The sequence below is a fragment of the Chaetomium strumarium genome (genome assembly GCF_033439665.1).
Source record: "Chaetomium strumarium strain CBS 333.67 chromosome Unknown B0T15scaffold_1, whole genome shotgun sequence".
Lineage (NCBI taxonomy): Eukaryota > Fungi > Ascomycota > Sordariomycetes > Sordariales > Chaetomiaceae > Chaetomium > Chaetomium strumarium.
In genome coordinates this window covers 2,854,441-2,874,235 of record NW_026944429.1, presented here as the reverse complement: position 1 = coordinate 2,874,235, position 19,795 = coordinate 2,854,441, and the positions used below count along the sequence as shown (strand labels likewise).

The window sequence follows — 19,795 nt, the reverse complement described above, 5'->3', positions numbered from 1 at the left end:
CTACCTATATATTGCACATACTTTAACCGTGAAACGATTCAAGGAATTTTTACAACGCTGCCTATTCATCCCTCCTCCGCTCGATATGTCCGATCTCTATCGTGGAATTCCGTTAGATACCCTGTTTCTTGGACCGCAAACTCTATTCTCTCATTACAAGGCGCGGGGGGGTTGGCTACCTCAATTTCTCAACGGTTGCGAGGTCATATTCCCAACTCATGGATTGTTGTTTCTCGTGTGTATACGGAATATCTGGAGCTTGTTGGGGTGCTAGAAGGAGAGGTGGCGGTTGGTGCATCGGAAGTGAACAAATGCAAGGTTGCGACACTGGAAGACAGACAGACGAATGAGACCACCTACTTTTTTCGTTGTCCTGTGCACTTATCGTCTCACCACGTACGGAGGAAGAGACATTCGTTCTCGTCGTGTCGAGTGGGCCATAAATCGAACTTGTCGAGATTCAAGGTAAACTCGCCATACAACGCACCCACCTATCTTTTGGATGAAGGAAAGTGACCACTGCCCATACTGGTCTGGCCGCCGCCCTCAGGAACCCAGCTCACCGGGCATCGACGGAAAGAATCTCTCCTGCAGAAATCGAATGTGCGTCACCCTACCTAATTCGTAGTTTAAGTCACTGTGCTAGTCGGAACGGCGCTGATATGCTTCGCGTGCCAACAGGGTACCGCAGACAGCCCTAACGATGCTGTCGAACCTCTCCCCGCACATTTCGAAGAACAGGAAGATGCTAGCTCGCCGCCATAGCCCACCTTCGGTTGTTTAGAGAGGGCAAGGTCCTATTCTTGGTTTTCTGTGATATCGTGAAGTCACAGCTGCCCGGCCATGCCCCAAGGAAGAAGAGGGCCTTTGTTTTTTTTCAGTAATCAAGTCAGATTAATATGAACCTTGAGTAGTTCCCTATCCCGTATTTAGTCAGGTCAGCCCAAAGAAAGGACCGCTCACGAGCCAATCCGTAGCGTCATGCTCCTGCACCGAGACCTCGTCCGCGACCGTCCTCATCTCCACATAACTTGCCATGACATCGTTGACGTCGGCGAAGGAGATGCCGCCGCCCCAGCCGTGCCGGTGACGCGCGCACAGTGGGCACATGTCATGTCTGCAGCCATGTACGACAATTTCATCCTCATCCATAGACCATGCCATTGGCTTATCTGCACGCGCGCCCAAAGATACCCCACCAGAAGCTCACGTCTTGCGTCTCGTCATCGTCATGCTCGCCCCAGTCGTCTTGGCCATCCACGATCCGTTCCTCTGAGCAAATCAGCGGGTTAGGCCTGCTCATCATCTCATCTTTCAGGCTCGCAAGAAGACCCTTGGTGATCTCATCTCTCTGCGGCACCATGACAAGAACCCGCGCATCTGGGTCCAGGGCCAGTTGCTCATCGATCGCGGTTGCCAGGAGCGTAGGATGGTCGTCGTCGTAGAGAGGGTCTGCCACGATGATGAGCTGATAATGGGCGGTTAGCCATATCAGAACGTCTCTCGCCAGCGGTTTTCTTCTCCTTACCTGATAGCCGTGCAGTGCTCGGAATATCGGGTCGACATCGTCCTCGGCACCACCCCAGGTTAACGGAGCAACGTCTACTCTGCCGCCTCGGCCTTCTACGACTTCCCGGTTGAGGGAAGCGTTGTGTGCCAAATTGGGGATGATGGTGGGTAGATCCGTCAGGACAACGCTTGTTTTCCAGATGCAGGCGGCTGCCAGTCCCAGAAGGCCCGTGCCGGATCCTAATTCTAAAACCTCACCAGGCGGGGAAATCGCGCCCGGAAGAAACAGGTGCGCCAGCGGCCCCGCGGCGAATTCGTGCAGGAGTTGGGCGAGCGCATACGACGAGCCCCATGTCTTGAGACCCAGCGAGTCACCGGTCAGGGGCGGCTCCCTTATTGTCAGGCTGAAGGCGCCACAGTCGTCTTTCTCAAAGGGCCAGCGCCGAGTGATTTCTCCCATAGCTACCGTCAACCACCGTCAACCCCTCTTCTAGCGTCTTCGTCGAGTGCGCCCTTCAGCTAGCCTGCCGACATACCTGTCCGACCGCACCGCTCCGACATGCGCTTGCTTGCCTCGTCCCAAATCACCTCCCGCTCGTCATCGCTGCTAAGCCACGGCAAGCTGCTCTTGACGATGGTGGACAGGAAGGAGACGATCTCCCGACGGTCGTGAATAACAGCGGCCTGCGCCTTGAGGATATCGGCGCGGGATATCTGTAGGTTCCAGATTCGAGGCTCGACGCGGAGCTTCTGAAGACATGCAAAGAGAACATCGAAGGCAGGCTTCTGCCAGAGATGTGGCAGCTCTTCCTCGGGTGGAGGAAGCAGCTGAACGTCCCTCATATCTGGGAGCAATAAAGAGATCCCAACGGATGAGGAGCCTAGAAAATAGGAACGGAGGAAGGAGGAAAAGAGGGATATGTGAGTAAACAAAAATGGAAATCCGGGAACGACGGGTCAGTGTGAGAAAAAGAGAAGCATCAAGAGGCATGAGACTATTTCCAGAGTTTCAGACGTCGAGAAACCTCTGCGGCACTGCTTCCCCTGCCCTTACCACTTGCGGAAAGCCGGCGAGGGCTGCCGGCCCTGGTAAAGCATCCGGGATTCCGGGACCTTCACGTTCCTGGTCCCGGGCCAGTCTTTGGCCCACCGCGGTCTCTGTTTTCCATCGGCCACGATAAGGCGGGAATAGGGTGGAGTGGGGTTCTGAAAAGGTGAACCCTGGAATCCGCTAGGCGCCAGCGACCCTTTGATTGGCTAGAACAACCGCGATGCACGAGAGCCGCAATTTTTCGATGACTCCAAAAAGTCGTTTTGCTGCACCGCTTTCTTCTTTTTCCCTTTCCTTTCCTCGTGAAGCCCCGTCCTCTTCAACGCTGCGTTTCTATGCTACAAACGGAGAGCTTGCGCAAGCAACGCTTTCGACCTTTTTGAACTGGCATATGAGAAATTCGGAGAATCGGCTTCACTCTTTGGCCCGTCCATCAGCGTCCTTGAGGCGTTCGATGGGTTGCGGGCTCTGCCGGTGACGGCTTGGCGCGATCTCGCGTCTGTAATTGGCATCAGAAAAGCAGGGCTTGGGGCCGGCCCCTCCTTACGGGAGGGTGTCGGTTCCCACGGTTCCTCTGGGAGAGCCGTTACGAAGCTTGTGGCGAACACTTGAGTGCAATACGCAGCGTGCGGTCGCTGTCCTCTCGGGGGCGGTGATCACACAATTCGATTCCGATTATTCTGTTGAGGACGAGGCTTCACCAATTCTTTTTTTTCTCAGGTAAGAAGTCGCTTCCATACTCTCCCATTGGGGATAAGGATACTGCTAACGATCATGGGCTCTGAATCAACCACCGCCCGCCACCTCGGCCGACGTTAGCTTTGTGCTGAGCTACCGGCTCTCTCTTAACTACCATGCCTCACCACCATGGTGGTCACCTGCGTCATCCGGGGGGTTATCTGCCGCATTGTCAAAGGAGTAGTCCGGCTCGTGCTGCTGCTCTGCTCTACCACCATCCTCCTCGTCGAACCTCTCGTTTTCTGAGCCCATATCACTTCTCTTCGGCTTTTCCTCCTTGCCCTTTCTTGCCGGGGGTCTCGAACGCTTCGAGAATCCTCCTTCCTGGTCGACAGCTTCATCACCATCTGCATCCGAGTATCAGCACCTGACCGTTTGGCCCACTTTGGGGGCTCTCAGACGGGTCCCCGGTCCAAGTCACTTACAGATCCATGGGTGCTTCCTCCGTTCCAGCAGGCACTTCACTTCTTCGAGCTCAGTCACCAGCTGCTTGCAAGCCAGCCGCTCACTCGGTGATCTTTCGGCAAGGTCGATGATGCCGTCACAGTAGAGGAGCGCCTTCTTGGCCGTGCGGATCTCGCGCTCGATCTTGTATTTGTCGTCGCATGCCTCGTTAAGGGATTTGGCGTTCCTCACGGCGTTCTTGATGGTTGTTCTGTTGTCCAAGAAGCGCGCTGCCGCCCCTTCAAACTTGCCCCTGTCGCGCTTTCCGCGAAACTGGTCCTTGACCTTGTTTCTCCAGACTGTATCCAGTGTGTAGTCCTCGGCCCAGTCCTGGAGCGGCTTGACCTGGCTCTCGAAGCACTGCACAAAGGCTTGGAACATTTTCAGCGACGTGCTCACCTCGTGATGGAGGTTGCGTAATGCAACATCGATGCCGGGGTTTTCTTTCCTTGGCATGCCCAAGGGCTTCTTGCGCTCGCGGGGGTTGTGATCCGAGCCCCGAGGGCTTCCCCTATGGGCATGTCTCTTCGGCGAGCCGGTCCAGTAAGGCATGTCTTCTGGTTGGTCTTCAGACAAACTGAGGTTGCCGACTGAGTGATCTGGCTCGTACATGTAAGGGTCCCTCAGGTCTGGCTTTGTTTCACCAGAACGTCCTCGCAGGTGTGGGTAGTAAGGAGTATGGATCGGGAGACTATAGCCACGAAGATCCATCTCGATTCGGTCACATTTGGATTGGGGTTTGCAGGTTCACTCAAGAGTCACTATATGTGCCGCGAGGGGGATATATCCCCAGTTAGCAGAAAAAGAATTTTTGTTTGGGCCACTGATTGGAGCATCCTTTCACTCGCAAACAGTTTGACTTCCACTTTGTTCTCTGCATCCCAACTGCTCGCATTGTTGTCGTAGAGCAATCTCTAGAAGATGTGCCAATCGATACCTATGCGTATTTGCCTCAGTCAATGCCCACCCTGCTTTAACATTATCATGAACAAGTCTCAGGTAAGTTCTAGCGGTCAATCTGTGCGAGGTATGCAACTACCGCAATGGCATCCACGATATCCTACGTAGAACTTTCCCCGGACGCCAGACAGAACCTGATTGAATAACTCCGCCACGTTACGCGGCCATCACATGCGCACGCAGCATATCATGGCAGGTCCTTGTAACCTGGAAGGTACGGTTAGTTGGTTAGGCCCAGGGGATATACCTATCTGTACCTACGTTGATGAAACTGCGGTCAGAAAATCCTTCGTTTTCGCAACCCTCGGAGTTCTCCACGCCAGCCTCTGGCCGGAAGTGTCGAATCGTCCGCTACGTTATTGTTCTTTACAATCGCAAGCACAGGAGTGGCTACACTGAACCTTGGCTGCGTACGATGCTATGTGGTCCGTGGCGTGAGAGACACACGGTACCCGGGTACCTCGCAGAATGCGAATACGAATCGTGCCCCTGATTGGTTGAAGACTGAGATCTACCCCTGGACCAAGGTAAATGGGCGAAAAATGCAGGAACCCTTTCTGCATCTTTAAATCGGACCTTCCCGCCCCGACAACTGGTATATCTTCTCCTGGCGACAAGATTCGGGCTCCTTCCTCACCACTGGACGGCAGGCGCTTGACTCTCGACTTCAGTCACTCCTTTTCCTCTTTTCTTCCTCTTGCATTTCCCTTGGGAGGATGGGTGTCATCGAGGACCTCGGGGTCCAATTAGGCCCGCTGGCCGACCAGTTCGCGCGCCTTTCGACACCCGCGCAAGTCGGTGCCGCGGTCGGAGGGTTCTTGTTCTTGAGCGTTTTTCTTAACGTCCTGAAGCAGATTCTCTTCAAGAACCCCAATGAGCCGCCTGTCGTTTTCCACTGGTTCCCCTTCGTGGGCAGCACCATCACCTACGGCATGGACCCTCCGCGCTTCTTCAAGGAGAACAGGGCAAAGGTGGGTGGAACACAACGAGGCAGAACAGCACGCACTCAGATGCGTGCAATTGAGTTCGTGATGCTAACTATATACATCTTGACAGTATGGCGACTGCTTCACTTTCATCCTGCTCGGAAAGAAGACGACCGTCTACGTCGGGCCCAAGGGCAACGACTTCATCTTGAACGGCAAGCTCCGCGATGTCTGCGCCGAGGACATTTACACCGTCCTCACCACGCCCGTTTTTGGAAAGGATGTCGTGTACGACTGCCCCAACTCCAAGCTCATGGAGCAGAAGAAGGTTGGTCCCGTGCCCGAACTCCGGGGGATGCAAGAGGGGGCCCATACGTGGCTAACACGACGGTCTGGCAGTTCATGAAGGTTGCGCTCACGACCGAGGCTTTCCGCTCCTACGTACCCATCATCTCGGACGAGGTCATGAGCTACTTTAAGCGGTGCCCCGACTTCAAGGGCCAGTCCGGCATTGTCAACATCCCCCCCAAGATGGCTCAGATCACCATCTTCACCGCCTCGCATGCGCTCCAGGGCAAGGAGATCCGTGATAAGTTCGACGAAACCCTGGCCGACCTCTACCACGATCTCGACATGGGTTTCTCGCCCATCAACTTCATGCTGCACTGGGCCCCGCTGCCATGGAACAACCGCCGCGACCACGCGCAAAGGACCGTCGCCAAGATCTACATGGACACCATCAAGGAGCGCCGCGCCCGGGGCGAGACAGGTGCCCAGGATATGATGTGGCACCTGATGAACGCGACATACAAGAACGGCGCCAAGGTCCCAGACCACGAGATTGCCCACATGATGATTGCGCTCCTGATGGCGGGCCAGCACTCGTCGTCCTCCACCAGCTCGTGGATCATGCTCCGCCTCGCTTCCCGGCCCGACATCATGGAGGCGCTCTACGAGGAACAGGTCAAGAACCTCGGCGCCGACCTTCCTCCGCTGACGTACGAGGACTTGGGCAAGCTCCCGCTCAACCAGGCCATTGTCAAGGAGACGCTCCGGCTCCACGCCCCAATCCACTCCATCATGCGCGCCGTTAAGCAACCCATGCCGGTCCCCGGTACCAAGTACGTCATTCCGCAGAACCACGTGCTCCTCGCGGCGCCGGGCGTCTCGGCCACAGACGCGCAGTACTTCCCCGAGCCAGACCTCTGGGAGCCGCGCCGGTGGGACAGGGAGTCGCCCCTGGCACCCAGCATTGTGCGGAACGAGCAGAAGGAGGACGAGGAAGAGAAGATCGACTACGGATACGGCCTGGTTAGCAAGGGCGCGGCGTCGCCTTACCTGCCTTTCGGCGCGGGCAGGCACCGGTGCATTGGCGAGCAGTTCGCCAACGTGCAGCTGCAGACGATTGTCGCCATGACGGTGCGGATGTTCAAGTTCCGCAACGTCGACGGCAGCAACGACGTCATTGGTACCGACTATGCCTCGCTATTTTCGCGGCCTCTGGAGCCCGCGAATATCCATTGGGAGCGGAGAGATAAGGAGTAGAGTGAAGGTTGGATGGATGGATGAGAGGGGTTGGGATAGTAATGGGTATGCTGTGTATATCTTGGGTGGTTGTTGATGATAAAATATGTCGTAACGACTAGACCGGGGCGCTGAGTTGAGCCAGGCAAGAAACAATACCTAGACGCTAATATTAATGGTTACTTGTCCATGGCCGATCATCTAGCTGCCGTGTTGTTGGCAATGTTGACAGCGTGTTCTGTTTGTGTCAGGCGTTAAGTAAATAGTACATACGACTCAACTTTGTAATCGTGTCCTCATTTTGACGTAGTTAGTAGTTGGTGGACATAGTTTCCCGTCCTCTCGTCGGACTCCCAAATAGGAGAGCGAACTGAATGCATTTTACTAAGTAGCGGCCGCTTTGTTGGTCGCCTCGGAAACCAATCAGCTTATACCGTCCTGTACCCTTCTTCAGGTCTGTTGGTTTCGTATACGGTTTCTCGAAGAGACGGATGCGAAAGACCACGTTGCGGGAAAAGGCAATGAGTCACAACATTTGGGGGGTTCTCGGTCTTTCGGTCTCGTCTCGTCGCACAAGTTCCCGGAGGAGGTCTGGTGCATGATTATATTGTCTGACCGTTTCTTGCTTTGGCAAGCTAGGAGGAGATAGGTAGCAGTTGGGGACTTCTTTGGAAGAAGGTGTGATGAAGACAACACTTTGTCGTCACCTGCGCTCAGTGTGGCTTTGGAGAGTTGGGAGCGTGGCGCTTCTGGGCTGTTAAATATTAAGTGACATGATCGCCGCTGTCTGGGTTATTCTTGTCAGCGGAGGGGAAGGGATAGTTATACTGTACAATACAAGGACGTACATGTTACAGCCCGAGGTGTTGTTGACAATGAGGTCTATCTTGTTCTAACCCGTCTATTGCGTTTCCCTGCATATAAGGTCAGGTACCTCTATGACAGCAATGGCCCATGCCCCACGTAGCCTCGTCCTTGTTGCCCGCGTGGGATCCCTTGCACTCACGCCGCAGAGTCCAACGCACCCGAGAAGGCCATGCCAGCCAGCGGCGTTTCAGCGTGCCCGACGGTCTGCGAGATCTGTCCTTTCTTCTCTGGTCCACTGTCTTCTGGTGTATTCGTTTTTGCAACGGGTCGCTTCCTACCCCCTCGGCGTGGCCTTGTGCTGTAATGTAGACACTCTGTCCACTCTGTCCTGAGGAACCAGGGGTGAGGACTTCTTCCATATAGAGCACTGGTCCCCGTCGATTTGTACCCTTAGTGAAGGTTGCTTGTCCATCAGATAACGAATATCCATGATCCATCCCTGGCCCTTGTTTACTCGATACCAGCCAAAACATCCACCACTTACACACAGACGAGACGAGACAAACAACCTCCTGTTGAAAACTTGGCACCTTCCGATTGAAAAGCCGAAGAAAGCATGGCCAGGAGAACACGCTCAACCAACCAGCTGCCCGTGGGCGTCGGCATCCTCCTCTTCTTTCTCATCTTACTCTGCCCCCTCGCGGCAATCCCGGTTGCCAGCGCCACCACGGTTGAACCAGAAGAGCCCGTCGTCGGCATCGACCTTGGAACGACGTACTCGTGCGTTGGGGTCATGAAGGGGGACAAGGTGGAGATACTGGTAAACGACCAAGGTAATAATGGATTGTAGTATCCCCCGGATGGCCTCGTCCCAGACGACGGCTGATCCGAGACAAGGAAACAGGATAACGCCGAGTTACGTTGCGTTTGCTGAAAACGGTGAACGTCTCATTGGTATGTGTCTGCCATCCTACTTAGCGTCACCCTTACCACCACTTGGCGTATTCGTGCCCTAACAATCTTACGCCCCTTATCAAGGAGACGCAGCGAAGAATCAATATGCGAGTAATCCCAGGAACACAGTCTTCGACATCAAGTCAGCATTCCCTTCTGCCCCTTTCCCCTTCTTCCTGACATGGTCAACGGACGGGGCCACTAACACACGACACTCAGACGGTTGATAGGCCGCAGTTTCTCGGACAAAGCAGTGCAAGCAGACATAAAACACATGCCATTCAAGGTCATAGCCGGGCAAGGGGACAAGCCTGTGGTCGAGGTCGACGTTGGGGGCGACACACGGCGGTTTACCCCTGAGGAGATCAGCGCCATGGTGCTGGGCAAGATGAAGGACGTTGCTGAGCGGTATCTCGGCCAGAAGTGAGGACCTGGCTACCTTATAACCAATATCAACCTTTGTGTGTTCCAATACAAAGAAGAGCCTGCTGCTGACTATCGACAGGGTCAAGCATGCCGTGGTCACCGTGCCGGCCTACTTCAACGACAAGCAGAGACAAGCAACCAAAGATGCCGGCACTATCGCGGGGCTTAACGTCTTGCGGGTGGTGAACGAGCCGACGGCGGCAGCGCTCGCTTATGGCATCAACAAGGTACAGTTGCAGAACTAGGTACCAGTCACCCAAGACGGCCCCCCCAACCACTGACTTGACAACGCAAAACAGATCGAAGGCGAACACCAGGTCCTGGTCTACGACCTCGGCGGCGGCACCTTCGACGTCTCCCTACTAACCCTCGAAGAGGGCATCTTCCAGGTGCTCGCCACGGCGGGCGACACGCGGCTCGGCGGCGAAGACTTCGACAACAGACTCATCAACTACCTCGCGCGGAGTTTCCGAGACAAGCACCCGGAGCTCGACCTCACCGAGGACCCAAAAGCGATGAGCAAACTGAAGCGGGAGGCCGAGAAAGCCAAGCGCGCGCTCTCGTCCCAGCTGTCGACCCGCATCGAGATCGAGAGCCTGTTCCGGGGCATCGACTTCTCCGAGACGCTGACGCGCGCCAAGTTTGAGCAGCTGAACATGGACCTGTTCAGGAAGACGCTGCGCCCCGTCGAGCAGGTGCTGCGGGACGCCAAGGTGGACAAGGCCGATGTGACTGACATTGTGCTGGTGGGCGGGTCGACCCGTATCCCGAAGATCCGGAGCTTGGTGGAGGAGTTCTTCGGGAGGAAGACCAACGGCGGGGTCAATCCTGATGAGGCCGTCGCCTTTGGCGCTGCTGTTCAGGCAGGGGTAAGCACGCACGTCTTCCAACGTGGGACCTCGTTTGTGAGCGAGAGAGGCTGGCTGACGCGGAGAGCTGAAACAGATCCTGGCCGGTGAGAAGGTAAACACCTCGGCTTTCCTTTCCAATGTTTGCTCTGGTGCTGGCTTTTTGACTAAGCTTTTCGATGCCTGCAGGCTGCCATTGGGACCTTGCTCATGGATGTGAATCCACTTACTCTGGGAATTGAGACGGCCGGAGGCGTTATGGTGAGCTCTGTCCAGACACCGGGGCGACACATCGGGTTTCAAACCTAACCGATTCATAGGCGCAACTGATCCCGCGCAATACCCAGATCCCCACGGTCGGTTTGCCAGTTGCTCGCTATCCATCGTCAATATTCTCAGGAACTATAGGCTAACCCGACCCCGATTATAGCGTCGATCCCAAATCTTCTCTACCACGGCCGGTGAGTTTCTTTGCGTTCGGCAGCGAGGCCCGACCCGCTAACAGTCGCACCCACAGACAACCAGCCCTCGGTGATGATCAAGGTCTACGAGGGCGAGCGCACGCTGACAAGGGACAACAACCTGCTGGGCAAGTTCGAGCTAACCGGGATCCCGCCGGCACCACGCGGGGTGCCTCAGATCGAAGTCTCCTTCGCCCTCGACGTCAACGGCATCCTCGAGGTATCGGCCCAGGACAAGGGCACGGGACGCAAGGAATCTATCACGGTCAAGAACGACGACAGCCGCCTAACCAAGGACGAGATCGCCCGCATGATTGCCGAGGCCGAGAGGTTCGCAGGCCAGGACAAGGAGGCTCGCGAGCGCATCGAGGCGCGCAATGGCTTCGAGAACTACGTATTCCGCCTAAACGCCCAGATTGACGACGATGCAAGCGGGCTTGGCGGGAGGATTGACGAGGAGGAGAAGGACACTGTAAGTGCGCCATTCTGAGCCGTCGGTGGTTCTCTTTTGTCGACGAGGCTGATGACGCTCACGATCCTTTGTTACAGCTCCGCGATGCGCTAAGGGAAGCGACTAGCTGGCTTGCGGAGTATGGCGCAACGGCGACGGTCGAGGACTTCGAGGAGCAGAAAGAGAAGCTGTCCAATGTTGCCTACCCCATCACGAGCAAGTTATACGACGGCTCCGGTGGAGGAACGGAAGAGCACGGCGAATCTGGTGGTGACTTCCATGATGAGCTTTGAGAAATTGAGAGCTTGGACTGCAGTGTTTCGATATAGGTAGAGTAGTCTGTACAAAAATAGCACCAATAGGCCGCAATTGATTTTGATGAACTCCTGGCGCCGCGCTGATGTGGTCGTCACAAGTCACATGTGTTCTAGAAAGTCGGGCGAGCGGTGATCGTGATGTGGTCAGAGCTTTATGTGGGGCCGTTTGAGACACAACCTTATTGGCGGGCAGCTTCCCCGGATCACGACTTGATTTTCGGCAAAACTTCGGATTCGCCCCCCAGGCCCAGCCACCATGCCGTACCATACCGTGGCACGCCCTGGCAGCATTAAACCGAACGCCAAAACCATAGCGGATAGCTGGACTGTGTCGAAACAGGACTCTATTAATGATTATGCAGACCAAATACGTAGGTATTGAAAGGAATGTATAGAAACGTAGATGTCTTAAATAAGGTTTGAGTAAGGTTAAAGCAGTGCTGACATTGTATATGTTTTAGCTGTGGTATTGTTTAGAGAGTGGTGACGCATTGTCTTTTGCGTTCGGTTTAATGCTGCTAGGGCGTGCGTGGGTTGCCCGGCATCCCTGGGGCCCTCCTTTCGGCAAGCCCGTGGAGGCGACGATCAATCTGCCGAGGCTCACAAGCCGACTCTGCTGGCCAAGAAAGTCGGCCGTCAACCTTGGCCTTTCTTCCCCACATCAGCTGGCTTTCAACAATTCAGCGACTTTGACCACGGGCGATCCGCCTCACAGGCTAGGCTCTTGCGACTGCGAAAGCCAGCGAGAAAAGATAGTCCGCGAGTGCTTTTCCACCTCAACTGCGGCGACAGCAATTGTTCGTTTGTTGTGGCAGTTCGTTGCCAAGAGGTGGCGTCGTCCCCGGCGACCGTGGACCAGCCTTTCCATTCGCCACCTGGAAACGCTTCTCTCCCCGGCGTCATCGACGGGAAAGTATTGTCAACAACCCCAACAAGAAGTCAGCGCCCGTCGCAGCACGAGCCACGGCACATATCAACCCCGATGGCATCACCACCAAAACCGTGGGAGCGGCAGGGTGCAGGGCCTGGCGCCTCTGGTATGTAGCAATCTCCTTTGTCAGCCATCGCAAAGCTTTCCCAAGTACCGGGCAATTAAAACAACGAGGCAATAGCACCCGCAATATCGGCAGCAGCCGCGAACACAACGACTGCGCCCGCGACAACGGCGGCGGGGGCAGCGACAACAACGACATCGTCTCACACAACCCCCGCGATACCCGCGCGACCAGCCTCCCTGACCGCCTCGGTCAATCAGAACGCGGCGGCTTACAGCAGACCCTACGGGGCCACGCCATACGGGGGCATGGGTGGCTACGGCACAGCCTACTCGTCGCCCTACAGTTCGCCCTACTCCCGACTCGGCGGCTATGGAGGGTACGGCGGCGGCATGTACGGCAGCTACGGCGGCTACGGCGGCATGTACGGCGGCGGCATGTACGGGGGAATGCCCGGCGCGATGCCGGGTCCCGCCGACCCGAACAACCCGGAGAGCCTCACCCAGCGCTTCGGCATGAGCACCCAAGCGACCTTCCAGATGCTCGAGGGCATAGTTGGCGCCTTTGGCGGGCTCGCGCAGATGTTGGAGAGCACTTACATGGCGACGCACTCAAGCTTCTTTGGTATGCCGACAACCTTTCAAAATGAATGTTAAATATTGATGACACGTTGAACCACGCTAACCAAAGCCCCTCCCCCCCGTTAGCAATGGTCTCGGTCGCTGAGCAGTTCGGCAACCTCCGCGACACCCTCGGCTCCGTTCTTGGCATCTTCACCCTGATGCGCTGGATTCGCACCCTGATCGCCAAGCTAACAGGACGACCGCCCCCCGTGGACGCCACGGCCCTGACGCCCGCCGCCTTCGCTCGGTTCGAAGGGCGCCGGAGCCCAGTGCCGGAAGGCGGCCCGCCGAAGCCCAGCCGCAAGCCCCTCCTCTTCTTCCTCCTCGCCGCCTTCGGCCTGCCCTACGTGATGAGCAAGCTGATCCGCTCGATGGCCGCCAACGTGGAGGAGGAAGAGCGGCGGCGCCAGCTCGTCGCGGCGCAGCAGATGCTGGACCCGTCCAAGCTCGAGTTCTGCCGCGTGCTCTACGACTTCTCGCCCGCTGCGCAGGGGCAGGCCGCCGTGCAGGGCGTCGATCTCGAGGTGCACAAGGGCGACCTGGTGGCCGTGCTGAGCAAGTGCGACCCGCTGGGCAACCCGAGCGAGTGGTGGAAGTGCCGCGCCCGCGACGGCGGCATCGGCTACCTGCCCTCGACCTTCCTCGAGGTGCTGCGCAAGCCCGGCCAGCCAATCGCCGCCATCAAGGGCATGCCTGAGAGCGAGAGCAGCAGGGCCAATACGATGACCAGCAGCACCGCCAGCCCGCCCAGCCCGCTGCCCCAAGCCGCTAATAATAACCCCCCTGCTATGCCGTCCACCAAAGTCGGAGACGTCACGGTCGAGAGCTTCCAGAAATCGCAGTTCTACTCGTGAAAGGACCGACTAATCGGCTCATAAGACGGCCGTGCTTGATGACGATATCGTGGCACACCACCACCCCTGCTTTCTCAAAACTGCTTTTAATTCACCCTGCTATAACTTGCGCATGAAGACCCGAAAGGGGGAGGATGGATGGATGGATCTGGAACGATCTGGACGGGATGGATGGATGGGATGAGGGGAAAAGAAAGAACCTGGCGTTTTACGGAGTTTGGAGCGCACATTGCACATAACATAAGTGCTTTGAGGGGGAGACATTTGCTCAAATACTCAGAAAAGAGGACCTGCTGCGGATGAAGGGTGTCCAGGTAATTTCGCAGGCGGGGTTCATCACCCTTCTTTCCTACTTTTTGCATCACCGTATTATATCATGTATAGCGATAGCGATATTGATATGCAGCGGCTTCCTGAAGCCTGAAATGAAAGTAGTATTTGTGTATCCTAGCAGTGCTAGTTTTGTGAATAGTATATTATGATGATTCTCTTTTTCTGTTTTATCCTTGCTGCATCCCTAGTGCATACAACAACAGCCTCACCGTGGATGGACTGCAGAGGACAGACACATTGATGCACCAACGCATTCAAGAGACAAGTCATTGCACCGCCGACACTTTACCTATCGTGCGGTGCTGTTTCTATTGCCGCTCCTGGATCTAGCAAAGCCGAGAGAATTATCGATTGTTATTCCCTCGTGCCTGTAACCAGTGGGTGTAAACTGTTGTTCTGCCCCCCAATGACTCCAATCATACAAAAACTGACCCGAGGAACTCAATATGAACCTAGCCCCTCCCCATTTCTGCTAACTCCTAAAACCAATGAAAAAGAAAGAAAAGTGCGAAAGCAAGGAATCCAGGCACTCTGCACTAACCATGAACCGCTCCGCCCCCTGTTTTTGTTGGTTTTTAGGATTCTTGTTATCTGTTTTTTACCCGGAAGAATTGACTTCCAGAAGGTAGAGGTCGTTTCACGTGCGTTCAAGTCGTAGAAATAAGTAATGTAAAGCAGGGCAGAGGCACCTTGGGATGCCAAATGTGACAGGTTTGGCGCAGGTTGGGTCATCTGGCGCGGAGAACTCTGCCCGAGAAAATGAGAATGGAAGCTAAGGATACCCGGCTCGACTTTAGTGGAGAGTCATTCGAACAGCGCGGGAATCGGCGTGAGGATGCGTTGTCTATGCACAGAGCCCAGCCACGAAGCTTGCTCCGGTATGGTGGCATCATTGGCGATTTGAAAGGTCGGGGGGTGCAAACATGGAAACCTTAAGACCGCTAAGGGCGAGTTTACCACTCATACTCGCCGGTGGCTTTGTGGAAGACGTATTCCTTGCCATTGACGGTGAGCACTCCGTCCTTCAGAATGCACTTCCTGCAGAAAATGATCAGCACTGGGATTTAAGTCCTGGGTAGAATCCAGTCGGGACATACCATTTGTTTTTGACACGCTGCACCTTGTCGTACATGCAGAGCATCATATGGCCCATAGTCTCGTCATCATCATCATCATCATCCTTGTCCTCGTCCGTGTCATCGAGGTCCGAATTGATGGCGTCCTCATCCTCCTCACTCTTGATATCATCGTCACCGCCATCCAACTGGGCAGGACCATCGCCTTGTCGTGGGGCAACAAGGCTGGGTTGCTTGGCAGCATCGTTAAGGGGTACCATCAGGCCACCACCTTCCATCTGCTTCGCGCGCGCCGCGAGCTGCGCATGGAAGTGCTGGTCAATTCTCTCACGGTCCATAATAGGTGGCTGACCAGAGCCACAGCCTTGCGGAAGCGATGCGCCTTCGGCAGCATCGTTTGATCCATCATACTGAGCGTTGGGAAGAGAGTTCGTTGCGCCCGCTTGTGAGACCTGCTGCATACGTTGCTGCACAACGGCTGCAACTCCCTGTCGATACTGCTGCTGAGGGCTCATGTGCTGTGGTGCCTGCCCCTGACGAGTCCCCTGCTGCGCCTGGGCATTGCCGTTCGTCTGAGGGACCATGACACTCTGGATCGCATTGATCGACGCAGCAGCTCGTTGACCGTACTGACTCTGTAGGGCCAGGGCCGCACGCTGCGCGGCGGTGGGGGTGGCACTGGCTGGGTTGTATGCAGGGTGCACGGGCGGCATGCCGGTGCCCGGTTCCTGCTTGATGACTGGCTCGGTGTCAACGAGACCCGGGTCTTGCTTCAGTGCCACGCCGTTGTTGTGGTTGTTGTTGTTGTGGTTGGCGAGCATTGCTCCCGGGAGCGAGAGAGTCTGCGCAGCACCTTGAGGACTCATCGTAGGCTGTGTGTGGTTGGCAGTAGCAGGGGCCGCGCTCGGAGCGGCAGTTGTTGCCGGTCCATTGTTGGCTGGCGCAGCCGCAGGTTGCGGCTCTTGCTTGGGTTCCCATGGGAACTGAGCCACCTTCATCTGCGAGAGTTTGGCTTGCCAGCTCTGCTCTCACATGTTAGCATTCGTTCATTTACCGTTTTGGGAATGTGGAAGGAGGCCCAGAATGTGCCCCACGTGATGCAGGCTGGAAGCCCAATCGGAAGTCAAGGCCGAATGATTGGGCGAGGTTCACAGCGGTTGGGCTGGATTTAAAAAGAGACCCAAAAGTGCTCGGTCGCCCACCCGGCCACCCTGCCTCACCACCCCCTCTTTGCGCTGGAGTCTGGAGTCAAAGGGACAGCCAGCCGCCCAAGGGTAAACAACTCGACACTTGTCGCGCTGTTTGACCGCACTCCATGCCAACATGGAGCGAAAAAAGAAAGGAAGAGAGAATTCAAGCAGAGTTCGCATAGTAACTCTGCAACATATCGGTGATCGAGAGATGATCTTCATTGTTGTTGCGGTCGTGGGAGAAGCGGTAAGAAATGGAGGAGAGATCAAGAGGCTCACCTTTTTTAGGTCCTCCAACACGCCTTCCTCAACGCCATTCTCCTCGAAGTCGACGCGCACCGCATTGATAACCTCGGAGATTATGGTGTCGTAAACCGGTCCGACTGCCACGTTCGACATGGTGATGGATTACTCCGGCCGAGGCAGCGAAGCCGGCTGGGCTGTGTCACGATCCCCGCAGCCGATGCTTCACGCGCGGACCGCCTGCACCCGCCGCCCTGTCGTCCTCGCTAAGACCGGCGATAAAATCACCGGGCTTGCTCTACACCACGTCCACAACGATGACAAGCGACTCGATTCGTGCAGAGAATCCGGGGTGGTCGGTGGACCGGATATCGGAACGAGGAGCAGGCTCGGTGTAATGCGGGACCCCCTCGCACAACGCTCCCCAATGCCGCTTGAAAAAGGTATGGTATGCTATTGGGATCCCTTAAGTCGTCCAAGCACGTAGATGTGCGTAACTCTTTATTTCTAGATGGTAGGGCGCCGTAGCTCGGAATTTCAATGTTGCGCAGTAGCCGGTAGAGACGGTTTTTCTATGGGTGAGATGTATGAGGCAAGTTGTTGGTCGCCGCCAACCTTCCTTTGACATTCAGGTCCGAGCTGCTTAGTCAGCCAAGCTGTCATTGGTCAATGACAGCCGCCAATCCTCCAGCCGGTACAAAGCGCTTTCGCTTTACAGTATGCTATGACCTGAGGGCTTATAAGCAAACAAGCGCATACAAACATAAGACGGAGAGATTTTCTGCGTGGAGCTCGCAGCTTTACTTCTCGCTTTGTTCTATGAGACTTAGCCGGCGAGATGGTGGAATCCCTGATGGTAAACACAGGCCAGACGGCGGATCGGTTTACGGTTGGCACAACCCGTCAATCCAGGCTCTGGCCTGCATAGGTACTGCGCCAATGATACTGGTGGACGATACACCAGATCAAACATGATCCTATTTCTCTCCCGCACGGAGATATTTAATCAAATTATCTACATTAAGCAAAACAATCATGAATTACATAAAATTCTTTACTCCGGATTCCCGTGCGTGCATAACGGGCCCCAGACTTAGCGGATGGTCATCTGGTTGGTCATGGTGGCCTTTCCCGAGGCACCAGCACCGCCAATGCCGGCGCCGGCTCCTGCCTTCTTCTCAAAAATCTTCCAGAACTTCAAGCTTTCGTCGGCAGCTGTGAGAGTGTTAGCATCGCAACTTTGGTCGGATCATGCGGAGAACAAAGGGGGATCCTACCAGCTGTGGCGAGCATCTGACCGTCAGGGCTGAGGCAACTGTGGAGAACTCTGCTCTCGTGCGCGGGGATCTCTACGTTGCGGACAAGCGTAGGGTAGCTCCAGATGCTCAGCGAGTTGTCCGGGAAGCCGCTTGAGCTCACAATCTCGCGATAGTGAGGGCTCCAGCGCAGGCTTGTCACTTGCGAACCGGTGTCGATGCTGTTGACGCGTGCGCCGGAGGTCGTGTTCCAGAAGTGGATGTGGCGGTCGTACGAACCGCCCCCGGTAGCGAGCAGGTTCAGGTTCCACGGGCACCAAGCTAGAGCCTTGACGGCCGCCTTGTGGTTTGTCTTGGTGAACTTGGGAACGGCCAGGGACCGGGCATCCCAAATCGAGACGAGGTTGTCGTTCCCGCCCGTGGCAAGCTGAGCACCGTCTGAGCGCCACTCCAGGCCGCAGACTTCCGAGGTGTGCGAGACGAGCTCGGCAACCTTGTGTTCCGCAATACGAACGTCGTGGTTGAACACGAGCCCGCTCCTCGCGCCGGTCGAGAGGAGGTGCTTGTTCCAGCCCATGACGCCGACCCGTGTGTCATGTCCGAACATACTGCGAATCTTGACGCCCTCGGCAACATCCCAGATCTGTACCTCACCGGTACCGAGACCCACGCCCACATAGGCCCCGTCCCCGGACCACTTAACGCTGCTCACGTACGTATCGGGACTCGTCTCGACAAGACAGCTAACCGAGCCCTCATCTGCCGACCAGACATAGACATTGCGCTCCAGGCCGATGGCGACCTGGTTACCCGAGCTCCAGTCTAGGAGGTTCAGATAATAATCGTCGATAAGCCCGGGAGCGTCCAGGACGCGCTCCGGAGCGGTGGCGATGCGACGTCTAAACTGTGCCGAGCTGGCGTTGGCGTTCTTCAAAGGCCGGTTGTACTGCTGTCGCAGGTCGATGGGCTTGGATGACTCCGGAGGCGCGGGCTTGAACTCCAGAATGCGGGTGTTCAGATTGACACCGCAAGCATTCGCGATTGAGTCCTGGTATGCCACCGTAGTGGGAGAGGGGCGGGGGTGTGACGCGGGTTCCTCGTCCTCGTTGATGTTAAGACCCTCGAGTGCCGCAATGGCATCATCGGTTGCCGATGCAAGGACCGATGACGCCTCGCTGTGGCCAACTCTCGAGCCTGGGCGCTTCTTGTCGCGCATCTCAAGCTTTCCGGATCCGACGTTCGCGATGGCAGAGCTTGCACTCCGGTTGGGAATGAAGCGGTCGGCGTTGTAAGTCACTGTCGTCTTGGAGGCCTTTTGCCTGATGGCAGTTTGCCTCTTCGTCTTGTTGCCGGGTGGTGTCTTGACATGGGCGCCGGTTCCGGTCAGTGCAAAGTCGGAAACACCGAGCTCCAGGGCTTTTCGCGGCGTCGAGACGACTCGCGCAATGTTTGACTTGGGGGACTCTCGGTGGCTCTTGGACTTCGCAAAATGGGCAGCAAGGTTGCCACCATAAACCGACTTAGACACGACCCGCTGATCGTCGTTGCCCGTCCTCTCGGGCGTGTACGGTGTCGAGTTTACGTTCACCGCAGCAGAACGCTGACGCGGGGAAGGAGTCAAGGGCATCCGCCCGCCGGCAGTACGGGCGGAGAAGAGTCCTGCATGGGACTTGAGGGGTGTCGATACAGATGCTGTAGCCATGATTGCCGACTGTGTAGCGGTGGGCAAAAATTGTAAATGTTTTGTGATGTTTCGTAGAAAGCTGGCAGTGTTCAGGATGGAAGTGTGTGTGGAAGGAAGGAAGTGTG

At 56.0% G+C, this 19,795-nt stretch overlaps 7 protein-coding genes across 7 annotated transcripts; 3 read left to right on the top strand and 4 right to left on the bottom strand.

The window, feature by feature from the left end:
- Positions 1-914: 914 nt before the first annotated feature.
- B0T15DRAFT_517759 (putative methyltransferase-domain-containing protein) lies at positions 915-2,650 on the bottom strand. The gene is made up of 3 exons (XM_062868330.1): positions 2,046-2,650; positions 1,529-1,971; positions 915-1,468 (listed from the first exon to the last, which is right to left on the bottom strand). Exons 1-3 carry the CDS (start codon positions 2,350-2,352, stop codon positions 1,169-1,171), a joined length of 1,050 nt encoding a protein of 349 aa, XP_062725993.1. The 5' UTR covers positions 2,353-2,650; the 3' UTR covers positions 915-1,168.
- Positions 2,651-3,268: 618 nt separating this feature from the next.
- Positions 3,269-4,565, bottom strand: B0T15DRAFT_517756 (uncharacterized protein). The gene has a single exon (XM_062868329.1). It carries the CDS (start codon positions 4,451-4,453, stop codon positions 3,716-3,718), a length of 738 nt encoding a protein of 245 aa, XP_062725992.1. The 5' UTR covers positions 4,454-4,565; the 3' UTR covers positions 3,269-3,715.
- A 696-nt stretch (positions 4,566-5,261) lies between these two features.
- B0T15DRAFT_564296 (eburicol 14a-demethylase) lies at positions 5,262-7,445 on the top strand. The gene is made up of 3 exons (XM_062870637.1): positions 5,262-5,673; positions 5,759-5,956; positions 6,028-7,445. Exons 1-3 carry the CDS (start codon positions 5,419-5,421, stop codon positions 7,171-7,173), a joined length of 1,599 nt encoding a protein of 532 aa, XP_062725991.1. The 5' UTR covers positions 5,262-5,418; the 3' UTR covers positions 7,174-7,445.
- A 780-nt stretch (positions 7,446-8,225) lies between these two features.
- On the top strand, positions 8,226-11,545 carry B0T15DRAFT_517748 (hsp70-like protein). Its single transcript, XM_062868328.1, has 11 exons — positions 8,226-8,792; positions 8,857-8,913; positions 8,998-9,055; positions 9,133-9,336; positions 9,419-9,566; positions 9,639-10,208; positions 10,285-10,302; positions 10,377-10,448; positions 10,508-10,543; positions 10,618-10,648; positions 10,705-11,545. The coding sequence occupies exons 1-11, from the start codon at positions 8,576-8,578 to the stop codon at positions 11,136-11,138; spliced, it is 1,845 nt and encodes a 614-aa protein (XP_062725990.1). The 5' UTR covers positions 8,226-8,575; the 3' UTR covers positions 11,139-11,545.
- Positions 11,546-12,019: 474 nt separating this feature from the next.
- On the top strand, positions 12,020-14,325 carry B0T15DRAFT_517742 (Peroxin 13, N-terminal region-domain-containing protein). The gene is made up of 3 exons (XM_062868327.1): positions 12,020-12,453; positions 12,529-13,035; positions 13,119-14,325. Exons 1-3 carry the CDS (start codon positions 12,399-12,401, stop codon positions 13,886-13,888), a joined length of 1,332 nt encoding a protein of 443 aa, XP_062725989.1. The 5' UTR covers positions 12,020-12,398; the 3' UTR covers positions 13,889-14,325.
- Positions 14,326-15,063: 738 nt separating this feature from the next.
- Positions 15,064-17,041, bottom strand: B0T15DRAFT_28803 (transcription factor IIA, alpha/beta subunit). The gene is made up of 3 exons (XM_062863672.1): positions 16,767-17,041; positions 15,319-16,319; positions 15,064-15,259 (listed from the first exon to the last, which is right to left on the bottom strand). Exons 1-3 carry the CDS (start codon positions 16,884-16,886, stop codon positions 15,175-15,177), a joined length of 1,206 nt encoding a protein of 401 aa, XP_062725988.1. The 5' UTR covers positions 16,887-17,041; the 3' UTR covers positions 15,064-15,174.
- Positions 17,042-17,463: 422 nt separating this feature from the next.
- Positions 17,464-19,777, bottom strand: B0T15DRAFT_517738 (WD40-repeat-containing domain protein). Its single transcript, XM_062868326.1, has 2 exons — positions 18,008-19,777; positions 17,464-17,945 (listed from the first exon to the last, which is right to left on the bottom strand). The coding sequence occupies exons 1-2, from the start codon at positions 19,686-19,688 to the stop codon at positions 17,824-17,826; spliced, it is 1,803 nt and encodes a 600-aa protein (XP_062725987.1). The 5' UTR covers positions 19,689-19,777; the 3' UTR covers positions 17,464-17,823.
- Between the last annotated feature and the right edge of the window lie 18 nt (positions 19,778-19,795).